This window comes from Suricata suricatta, chromosome 2 (genome assembly GCF_006229205.1).
Source record: "Suricata suricatta isolate VVHF042 chromosome 2, meerkat_22Aug2017_6uvM2_HiC, whole genome shotgun sequence".
Taxonomy (NCBI): Eukaryota; Metazoa; Chordata; class Mammalia; order Carnivora; family Herpestidae; genus Suricata; species Suricata suricatta.
Genome location: NC_043701.1, coordinates 79,382,373 through 79,394,702, shown reverse-complemented (window position 1 = coordinate 79,394,702; position 12,330 = coordinate 79,382,373). Strand labels below are relative to the sequence as shown.

Genomic DNA, 12,330 nt, shown 5'->3' with positions numbered 1-12,330 from the left:
TTTGCAGGACACATTGCAAAAGTAATGTGATTCTGGAGAAAAAAAAAGCAACCTAGAGTAATCAAGGGCCTGGTTCCTTGCTGCTAAATCTGCACAAGCACAGAAATATCTTCTAATTAAATAGAAATATCTTGTCACCACGGTCATGGTTACTGAAATTACATAATGTGAAAGTGAGCCAAGACATGCCAAACTCTCATTCAAGATGGGAAATTAGTGAGCAAAACCAAAACATCTACATAGTATTCTTGGGTCAGACAGAACACCAAATTTGAAAAGCAAGTCTATTCCAGTTCAGGGGCTTTCATATCATGATGCTAGAAATGCGCTAACACTGTAACCCCACTACCTCAGGGCGACTGCAATGAGTGGAGTAGTTCTCCTTGTAGACTCCGCTTTGACAAAGACGCTCCCACATACTTGCCTTCAGCAGGGCATCCACATATATGTTGTGCTGTGACATAATTTCTTTCACATCCCACTTCACATTAGCCATTAGGAGCAGCATCTGTTCGTAATCAATAGCTTTACCAGCTACAATCCAATAAATTGGCTTGCGTAGTTCACTGGCAGTTGAGACTGTCTGAAAGAAATTTCACAGAAATAAAAAATGAAACATATTCTCTAAAAGTCTTAGATTTACCAAAAATATTTTGTGCCTACTTCTAGTATATGCACTTTTAAAAATAAAACACTGGATATCTGGAGATTTCAATTATGAAAACACTTTAGTTAGTAGGCAGAGGTCTTACTCAGAACATAATTGTGAGACATACAGTGGAGGCCATTGATACTACAACTATAAAGAACCAGAGATTTTCATGGAGACTAGAAAATATTTCTCAAATTTTTGCACTTCTCTCCATTTCTACTCCAACTGCCCCATCTCAAGATTTTTTCATCTCTCAACTGTATTTCTGTAACAGCCTGCAAGCCGGTCTCCCGGCCTGTAGGATTACCATCTACCGACGCCAACTACTCTTTCTAACACACACACTGACCGCACCACTTACCGGTTTCAAATCCTCCAGGACCTTCCCAGAACCCTCACAATAAAGTCCACTCCTGGCTGAAAGCCCTTTGCCCCATGTGGCTCCTGCTGATTACCCCAGCCATCTTTCTCATCGCGAGCCCTCTGCTCTGCTCTGACAATTTGCGTTTTCTTCAGCTGCTTACATGTACTGTGCTCTCACCAGCTGATCTTCATGTAAGCCATTCCCTTGGTTTGGAATATCCTCCCGATGTACCTGGCTGGTCTGATTTAAACATCCCTACCTCCAGACACGCTTTCTAGACAATCTTTTCCCACCCACGCCTCCTTTCCTCCCCCAGCCAAGGTTAAACAGCCTGTGCTGTTTCCTTCCCCTTATCATACTTTATTGTAAACATAGTTTTGATGGGCTCTCTCTCTCTCCTTCTCTCTCATTAGACTAAAAGTTGTATGAGTACTCAGTACATATTTAATGCATGAATTCATGAATGAATAAATATATTCTAATCACTCTCCTGGAATATGGAGATTGGCTAAAACACCTGAAATCATGTATGACAATCTTATCTTGCTCACAGTTGAAATGAGATCCAAGACCATCTCTGACCTGAGAGTAAAACTGCTGAAGAAAGGGCTTTTTGACTGCAGGCATCACAGCATCCAGATGGGGCTGAAGAAACTCAAACTGTTCAGCCAAGAACACCCTAAGGGGAACAAATAACCCACCGTGTAAGTGGAGGACAGGATCCAGAGCCTGTCACTACTTTTGTAACCCTTAAGATATGTAAGCAAAAGTTTAAACATTAAAATTCTTTCCCATTTTAGTGAACTACCTCATATTAGCTCATCTACAACCTACCCAAAACTTAACGCTGAGCTTATCACTGAATGTGAGCAGAGGTACAAAAGGAGGGACTTCAAAAATTACTCTGAAAACCACAAAGTGAAGAGCTATGCTGCTATGCTGTGAGACAGGGGCAAAGTTCACATTAAAGACTGAAGAAAAAATGCAACAGTATTCTTTGAAAGGATTTCTTATAAAGATCCTATTTAATTATACAAAACAGATCCCTGAATTCACAGACTTAACATCTCACACTTCTCGGAAGTAACCTCACGTGACAAACGGTAACTTGGCTGAGACATACATGTGAACTTCCAGTCAGGAGGTTGTGTGTGTGAGACATACATGTGAACTTCTGGTCAGGAGGCTGTGTGTGCAAGAGTGGGAGTCATTTGTCTGGAGGACTGCCAGCAGCTACCCAAATTTTCTCTACTTTTTGTTATGTACACAAAAACTCAAGTTATACTGGACTACATTTTATGGAAGAAGTCATATGCTTTAACTGTATTAAAAATCGAGGAATTAAGGACAGATACCATATGTTTGCATTCATAGGTCTAACAGGAGAAACCTAATGGAGGATCATGGGGAGGGCAAGGGGGAAAGAGAGTTGGGGAAAGAGAGGGACACAAAACCTGAGAGACTATTGAATACTGAAAAAGAATGAGGGTTGAAGGGGGAAGGGGGAGGGAGAAGGGAGGTGGTGGCAATGGAGGAGGGCACTTGTGGGAAGAGCACTGGGTGTTATATGGAAACCAATTTAACAATAAACTATTAAAAAAATCAAGGAATTCTTAAAGGTCAGGAAATATTCTCACTGATGTCAAGGGCTGACTATATTTACCACTAAACTAACAATGTAACTACAGTTTCTCTAGAATCACAATTCGATAGGAAAATATAAAGTATACTATAACATGTTTTTTTTAAAGTTTTACTTTACAACAAGGATCATGTTGCTAAAGACTGAAACCTAAAAGATTTCCCTTCTTTCATTTACAGAATTGAAAACCAATCATGCAGTTTTAAAAATCAATTGGTAATCTATTTTAGGATATACTTCTTAGAAATACGTAAGTGACATTCAGAGGAGGGAGATGTATACAGCTAGAAATCTAATTATGCAATGCTTACTTTTAAGCTTTTCTTAAGTGCATAATGGTAAAGCAACGGTTTTTAACAACTTACAAGGATTCTGTGGCAACCACTCTTTCCGCCAACCCATATAACGTATCCCCAGATGTCAATACCACGAGGTGACTGAGGTGTGGGCTGGGTACCTTCTCCTTTCTCTCTTCTGCAGCTGTGAGTGTGGCAGTAGGATCTGCTGAAACTTCCTGAAAACACAACACAAGTACACACACAGCCTGAAAGCAAATCTAATAGTAAACCATGTGATTTTACAAAACTGGACCTGTAGTTAAAATACTCGTAGGCATACATATTAATCATTTAGTCTCTGTTCTTTTCCTTCTTTTATCTTTTCTAACTACTGGAAATTTCCTTTTTATACTAAGTGAATATGATCCAATTCAATGGCTATTATCTGTGCATGACCTAAAGTCGGCCAACAAAAGAAATCTGTGTGAACTGGCAGATGTTTCACAGAGACAACCGTGAGATGCCCTTCAAGAACATGTAAATGAGGAAAGAGAGACTGTCTCTTGAGGATCATCAAACTGGAACATTAAAAAATCATGGTGTCATTAACCATTTCATATCCAAACTTTAATTAAGGTTAACTCTGATATGATTTCCAGAAGACAGGACTAGAATGCACTCACGAACTGAAACTGAGCTAACAGTATTGTAGAAGTCTGTAGTCACACTGGTGATGAGAAGGAAGATAGACAGTTAATGGGAATAAAAGAAAGGGGTGCCCGGAGAGCAGAGTGTATTGAGCTTTAAAAGATCCTCAAAGAAAATTATTGCACAGAATTTGTATACAAACAAATCTAAACGTGTACAAAATGGAAACCTAGGTTACTTCATAAATCAATTACATAGTCACCAATCTCCCGACACTTGCCTTATCAGTGGGAGCATAACAGGCTTATAAATTTAGCAAAATGGAACTAAAACATTATAAAACCTTCCAAGTTAGAAAATGGTTTTATTCTTCTTTAGTTCTTTTTTATAACTTCTTTATATCTTCTACTAAAAATATTGTTTCTTTTCAATCTCTAATTACTCAATTAGCATTTAAAAGTTATTTTGGGAACAACTGTTCTTTCTCTAAGGGAGGATCAGGATTAAGAAACTATGCAAGTTAATCAATGTCACCACTCCATTATTTATTTCCTTCTACTAAAAAAGAAAATAATCACTCCATTCCTGCTTGTGCCTGTGCACACACACGCAGACACACACGTACATACACACACACAAAATTACATACTATTTGGTACCAACTGGCTGCCTGTGCCATTTAATGCCTATGGTCATTTAAATCATCATCTACCAGACTGTCCAAGTGAGAAAGCTTAGAATCATTCATGCCTCCCCTCCATCATGCCTAAGCACACACCTCTCATGTCTGTTTCTTCCTCTCACCTGCTTCATCAGGACCAAGGCGTCTCAGCATTCTTACCTGGACTAACAGTCCCCAGATACAGACTCTGCCTCTAGCTTTTCCTATTTCCACTCCACTTTGCATACAGTTCACTGGTTGATATTTTTAGAATATTCAAATGATCTTTCTAAAAAGGAGACATGATCATACCACTCTCCAGTTTACAAGTCTCAACGGACTATCCACTCCTTACAGAAAAAAAGCCTGAACCGTCACCATGATATTGCTCCTTATGGGGATACCAGGTGCCCTGCCGGCCTCACTTCCAGGTCATTTTGCCCCTAAGGTCTAGCCGCAGTGAACTTGCTGCACCTGTCCTCTGACACTCTTGTCTTACCAGCTCTCTTCTTATCTTCCTAGCTCTCTCCTCCTCATTTCTCAAGTGTGAGGTCATATTCACTTCCTTTCTAGAACTTTCTCAATTTCCCAAGAAGAATTAGTATCTTTCTGTGTTAAGAACATACATAAGAACACACTTAATGTCTGTTTTTACACATACGGCGTAAAGTGCACTTGGTCAATTGTTGTTTCCTGACCCTTCCAATTCTCTGTGAGTACTTGGAGGGCTGGGACCAATTTCATCTTCTTTATATCTGAAGACCTCGGTATGCCTCCTGGCATTAGCAGGTCCTCTAATAGTTTAATTGATGGAGATAAGATAGTCTTTACTTCCTTTCCTCTTATTCTCTTTCAAGCCCATTACAATCAGGCTTTTGTCTGCGAGTCCAAAGAAACAGTTATCAAGGTCCCCAGTGGCATCCTATGACCAAATCCAATACAACTCTGAATATCCATTTTATTTAACCTACTGTAGCATCCTACATGGCTAATCTTGAAAAACTTTCTTCACTCAGTTTCCAGAGCACCATACCCTTCTAGCTTTTCTCCTGTGTCACCAGCCATTTCTCAGACTGCTTTGCTGGTTTGTCCTCCTCTCCCTGACCATTAAACAGCAGAGTGTCCGAGAGTTCAGTCCTAAGACTTCTCTCACACTCTACTCCCTAGATGGATTTCATCTCTCAGTTTAAATATCAGTCACATGCCAGGAGCTCAAAATGTACATGCTAGCCCTGACCTCTTTCTTACCTGGGGTGCATTTAACATATCTGAAAACTGACCTCAAAGGTGTTCCTCCTAAAAGTCTTATCCATCTACAGTAATGGCACTTCCATTCTCCAGAAGTTAGGTGTCCTCATTGACTCCTTTCAGAGTTATATCCCACTTCTAATCCATCAACAGATCTGGACGGGTCTACCTTCAAAACAGATCCAGAATCTGATCCTGTTTCACTATTTCTTCCACTAATACTTTGGGATAAGCCCCCTCATAGCTCTCCTTCACTGTTATACATTGTAGCCAAAATAATTCTCTTTTACCTCATTTCAGCTCTTCTGCTTAAAGGTCTTTAATTGCTTCCTGTTTTACTTGGAGTAAAATCCAAAAGCTCTACATGATTTAGGCTCTGGCTACCTCTTTCGTTTCATCTATCACCAACCCTCTTCCTTGCTTCATTCTAGTTATACCCACCTCTGTGATGCTTCTGGAATAGGCCAAGCATGGTCCCACCTCAGGGCCTTTGCATTCCTTGTTCCCTCCACCTGAAATATTTCTCCCCAAAATATTCCCTCTCTATCAGAAAAGAATTTGCACACGAGTAGGGGGTTTTATCTGATTCTCAAATCTCCACCAAAAGTGTATCCTCAACTCCTAGACAGGGTCTGGTGTCATATATAAAGTGTTCAATAAATTAGCATTAAATAAATGTTTCTTAAATAAATGAATTCTCATTCCGGTGGCTCACTCCTCTATTTCTTCCTTCAGGAACCTATTTCAATGTTGCCTTCCCAGAAGGCCTTCTGTACTTACCTACACAAACACATACCCTTTTTCTCCTCTTTCTACCCTTTCCTAGTTCTTTGTAATTCCTGACACAATCTGACATTAAACTGGATATTCACTCATTTCTTATGTGCCTCTTTTACCAGAAGGCCAATCCATTGGTGTTCCACAAAGTATCTCAGCACCCATTATGTGTTTGTGGGCTGACTTAATAATAAAGATTAGCTATCCAACTATCCTGTATCCCTTGAATCTCCCACCCTCCTCACATAGCTCCTTGCCTTCCATCTACTTCCAATACCTCCTATAATATTCTGTATTTTCTTCGTAGTTCAGAGTTGTGAATATCCATCTCAGAACAAGTCAACAGATGGTAAGGAGAAGAACTGAAACCTTGAAACAAGAAAAATATAGAAATTGGGCAAAGAGATCACTCACTTGGGCAAGATGGCTAAGCTAGCCAAAGTGGCCCCAATGGAGTAGAAACAGGTAACAGAAAATGGCCTTCAGAGAGGTAGATCTGGCTGCATCACAACAAAGCAGAAGTCTATAGCAAGAAGGGTGATGAGTTCCCTACGGAAAGAGGTTAAATCAGAAGCTAACAGCTACTCAGAATGTATAAAAGCTGTACAGGTTAAATGAGCACAGATAAGCTTCCTTCTATGTTTATATGAGTAGAAACGTGGAGTATTATACTCCACAAGCATATTCGAGGCATCAAACACACGCTCTTTTAAAATATTTTGTAATTAAACTGACAAAAAATGGACATGAACTTTCTGCCAATATTGCACAATCTCAAACTCAAAAGAGCTTCTGGAAAACCATAAATACCACACATTTGTAACAGCAGAGTTACTTCTGAGTTTCATTCTTTTATGATTAGTTATCATCATATATATATATATATTTTTTTTATTTATTAAAAAAATAAAGGTTTCTGTGAATGTAGGTATCAACTAGTTAATTTAGACAGAAAAGGGAGGTGGTGCTAGAAGGCATTAAGAGGACATATCTGTAGCCTGAGAGAAATTCAGTTCATCTCTGGGTATGACGGGAAAGGCCATTAGCACTCACCTACTACCTCCTTACCTACCTCCAATTCAAATGTGTTGAACTCCCTCTGTACTCACAGAGCTCTTTCACAAAAACATTCCTGTAGAGATCAATGGTATTGTTGGCCCCACTTCAAAGGGTTTGCATTAGGATACCATTCTTTGTTCCTAGTCAACACTGGTATCTTAGGCATAAAAATTATGGTAATTATCTGCTTAAAGGCTAACGTTCCCGTGTTTACATTTAGGAAAATATGCATGAAGAGAGCAAGAGAATCACAAAAATGTCAGGCTGATATAAATAAATAGTATGTGCTTACTGCACCCATCAATGGAAAAGCTCTGAAAGTGAATCAGTGTTTCAGATTATACCACTACAATACAGAAAAGATATAAAGCCCTTTGAAGACTCTGAGGAATAAAGCCTTAATCAAAATCTTTAGTTTCACAGTGAAAGTCAAAATGGTAACCTTTTCTGCCACTAATAATTTACTACCACAAAGAGAAGTCATTTTTATGGACTTTTCTGGACCGATTTAAAATACATTTTTATTATCAAAGCACGAAGATTTGATAACCACATATCTTAAAGCAAACAATTTAACATCACCAGTAGATAACTAAAACTTCACAGTGATCTACATTAGCTTCCTTTTCTTCTCTTCCCCTGTAGACTCCTTTTCTTGAACTATTTGGTGTGTCAAGTTTTCTTATTCACATTGAATTTATATAATAAGTGATTCCAGGTGGCATTTTTAAAACCGTAATGATCCCATGTTGCTTTTACAGTTTAAAGAGAAGCAAAACTTAGAAGATATACATGGAAAAATAAAATTACCAGAAATGTGCTCATTAAAATTTTAACTAACACTAGGGGGAAATACAGGAAAAAAAAATACAACTTCCATCTAGTGGTTCCAGATTGATGAGGCTATAAATTATTTTAATAGCCAAAGAATGTATTGAATAGCAAGAAACCAATTAATGTTCTCTGCCAATGTAGATGCAAATTAATGAAGTGAAGAAAAAGTAATACACCAGCTTACAAAAACCTGAAATCAAGGTCTAGCAAATGACAAATGTATTTTCTAAAATAATAAACCAGTTCTTATCAGTATGAATAATAATTTAACATGTAAAACACTGGAAACTGACAGAATATTCGAGAAAAGCTTCTGTATTACTGTAGGAGGAGTAAGGACTCTGGAGAGGCCCTGTCAGGAGGGGTTCAGCACTACTGACAAACTGAAGAAGGAATGGCTGTTCTCAGGGTCTTCTGAGCCAAGATGCCATCTGACTGAAGACATGGTGAGGATAAGGACTTAAAGAAAAGATACCTTGAAAAGACAAGGTGCCAAAGAAAAAAGCAGGCACATCTATCTAACTATTTACTCAGGAGGGGGCATGTAGCTGGTTTTTGAAAATACATTTCTAAAGTTGACGCCCAGTTCTGGAAAGAATTTACCCAATGAACACAGAACTGGTCAAACATGCTACTGATACACTGCTATCAATAGATGGGCGGCAGCTTGTCTCAAAGAATAGCTCGTTTGGTCCCACTGTTTACTCGATAATAACTTCATTCCACACCATGTGCCAAAATCTGAAACATCAAATCCACGCTTTAAGGGTCAAAATTGGAATTGCAGTTTGACAATCATAAGTTAGTAACTAATAGAGAGGGCAGAGACGTGAGAGTAAAAAACTCCAGTGGTAAATTTTGACCTATCAAGCTTTTTCAAAAACTGTAGTATTATTATTTATTATTATTATTATTATTAAGGAATCCATCGCTACAACTGTCATGAAGTCCAGACTGGGTTAAGAGCAATGAGTTCTAGAGGTAAATGCACCCCACTCTGGACTTTCTGGTTATGACTATTCAGTCCATCAATTTCAAGGCTTTCAACCAGAAACAAAAAAACTTTACCTGTGGACTAAGATCTGGAAAATAAGATCTGATGGTCAAGGTTATACTAAGTATCAAACCGGGAGAAGAAAAACTGAAATACACAAAACTTCTAATGGGGTTGGAAGCCAATGGATTTTACAAAACAAAAATGAAAAAGTAAATAAATGGCTGGGTCAAATAAGGAGCCTGGACTCTGAAAGTGAGGATCAGGATTAAATGGATAACAAAGTCAAGAAACCAAGCCAGATGAAGCCAGGAGACAAGAAACTCATGGATTAGAGTTTATTCATTTATTAGATGAACGTTTACTGAAGAAATGCACTTTGCAGAGCTAAGTGCTATGAAAATATACATAGATATGTGCTGAGCAAGATCTCCAAATTATAAGGGAGATGGAAGAGATGGATATAGGTCATTTCCTCTGTGTAATCAGCACTCATCTAAGACATGAGCACATGCCTCTCTCCTTTTATTCACATCTCTGCTCAGAGATCACCATTCTTATCATACTGCTTTATTTTCTTTTTAGCACTCCTCAGTATCTGATACTATATTACTATTTGTTTATCCATCTCTCTGCCTCAATAAAATAGAAGTTTCCAGGCAGGAAGTACCCCTTCTGTGCAGTGATGAATATCTACCACTATAATCATGCCCAACAAACAATTATTATTTCAATGAGTATTTCTTAAAAGAATGAAATGATTACATTGCTTTACTAAAAACTTCAATAGCAGAAGAGTAACACATACTCATAACACATAACACAGAGCTTATGAGAAAAGAGGAAAATGACTGCTTATTTGGGTAGGTGAAGAAATAAAGAAAAATCAGAGGATTCTTAGATTAATATAGATAAAGAGAAATGTCCTGAGCAACAAAAACCTCTGGCTACAGTGACCCATCACAAGAAAAAAAAATTGTTATTTTAAATACCTATGTTACCTTAAACACTAAAAAGGCTCACCTCTGTATTGCTGCCTAATCTATTTTCTTAAAATATGCCTTACATCATGTGACCCAACAGTCAAGAATCCAGACCCCTTACTGCATAGCAAACTACACCCAAGCCTCTGCCTTGAATTTCAAGGCTATTTTTAAATGGCCCTAAACACTCTGCAACACAACTCTTCAGTATATACTAGTATCCCAATCACAAAGATGGCCAAATTTTGGGCCAGGCTTGCTCCCACCTCAAGGCCCTTTCTCAGCTTCTGAACCTTTATTGGAATGCTATTCTTTCTTCTTTTTCCCACTAACCCCTGCCTGTTCTTCAAAGATGAGCACAGCTCCTACTTCTTCCTTTAGCCATTCTCTGAAATCAAGTTTCCACATAAACCTTTCCTCCCTTTGGACCTGTACTGGATGTATGACCAATATCTATACTCTTTCATGGGGACCAGTTTTCTCTCTCCAATCAGACTATAAGACATCTCTATTCACGTCCTACAAGCAGGTAGTGTAATACAGAGGATTCAGGCACTCAATATACATACAGACACACATTTATATGTAGTTGATTTTTATTTTATTTAACCCCAGAGAATTAATTCCAAATGATTACTCACCATATCGATAAGGCTTTCTTGTATTCTGTTGAGAGTTGTTCTTAGTCTACTACTACTAAGGCCTAGTCCTGTTGATTCCAGCTGAAAAAGAAAAAGAAAGGCATATGCTATATCACTTTGGAGATAATTTTCATATGTTATAACTTATAATTAACTCCAGTTAAATATCTAATGTGTTTTCATTCAGAGACTTAGTCTTTGGAAAGTCTCCAAACTACATTTAATAATTTCAGAACATCAGGTCAAACCTTAGCCCTTAAAGGAACAAGAGAAATATTTCACATATTTGCATTTACAGGTCACACTAGCATCTGTCAATCTAATAAATTTACCAGGAGAGAGCTCACCAGTATCTTTTTGACACAAGTTATTATTTTTAGTTATAAAACTTAAATTTCTGATACTTAGTGTACTATGACTGATTTATGTATAAACATAACAATGTAGACTGTTTTAAATTTATTTTTCTAACACAAATTAGAGACAGCCCAAATCCTTATTCAAAAATTAAGAAAACTTTTTATTAGCCTCAGTAAACATTTCACAGTACAGAATATAGAATTTACTTTACTACATCAAAGCCAAAGCATGTATAAATATCCTAAGAACACAAATGAGAAGAGACATTGGACTGTTAAAGCATGAAAAGCCAGGCAGGTGCCTCCTTGTCTGATGATTCAACTGATGAAAATAAATTTAATTTAGAGGTGATCACAGATACATATAGATACTTAGAAAGATATAAAAAATTCTATATGAGCCAAAAAATTTAAAGCATTGTTAATAGTTAACTATATATCATCTCACTAATTCTTTCATATACATACATACACATACACACACATATGACACAAATACACATTTATTGTTCCTCATCTTTTCTTATCCGATAGGATGAGAACAAGTAATTACTTATGCAACATGTGACAGAAATCCTAAAGCTAAAATAGTTACGTAAAGGCATGGTATAGTGAAACATGAACTCACTTTATGTAGTAATTTCAAAATGCATCTTATTTCCACTACATTTTATAAACTTTATTATTTCATTTTCCCTCTTTTTTCACTTGAGTATTATTTTTATGTAGTCAAATTCAGCCATTGCAAGTATAGTTTGATGAATTTTGGTAAATGTATACAGTCTTATGCCACTACCACAATCAAAAGATGGACTTTCCCTCACCCTGAAAAATGCCCTCATGCCCTTTGTACTTGATTTCCTCTCTCCAACCTTAACCCCTGATTTTTCTGTCACTACAGTTTTGCCTTTTTAAAAATTTCATATAAATGAAGTTGATTTTACAACACCAAAGACTTAATCATCCATTTCCTATATAAAAGGTAGCTACTTTTTTGCATGGACCTCAAGTATATTGTAGTATAGAGGTGGAATTTAAGGAAAGGTATTAAGCAGGCTGTGTTTTAGCTTATGGGCAAGTAATAAATTGTATCATCTATCTTGAATGTATCATAGATAAGCTGCTATATAATGATTGCCACTTCAGATAGCTGTGAAATTAGGTGATTAACTAGTTGTTACTTAACCTTC

At 37.4% G+C, this 12,330-nt stretch overlaps 1 protein-coding gene across 1 annotated transcript in view; it reads right to left on the bottom strand.

Annotated features, from left to right (window-relative positions):
- VPS50 (VPS50 subunit of EARP/GARPII complex) overlaps positions 1–12,330 on the bottom strand; it is a 131,793-nt gene that overhangs the window by 8,049 nt on the left and 111,414 nt on the right. Inside the window, exons 22-25 of the mRNA XM_029929148.1 lie at positions 10,782–10,862; positions 3,024–3,172; positions 1,599–1,695; positions 425–583 (exon numbers count right to left, since the gene is read on the bottom strand). Of these exons, the coding sequence (XP_029785008.1) occupies positions 425–583; positions 1,599–1,695; positions 3,024–3,172; positions 10,782–10,862 (486 nt within the window). The remainder of the gene's footprint in view (positions 1–424; positions 584–1,598; positions 1,696–3,023; positions 3,173–10,781; positions 10,863–12,330) is intronic.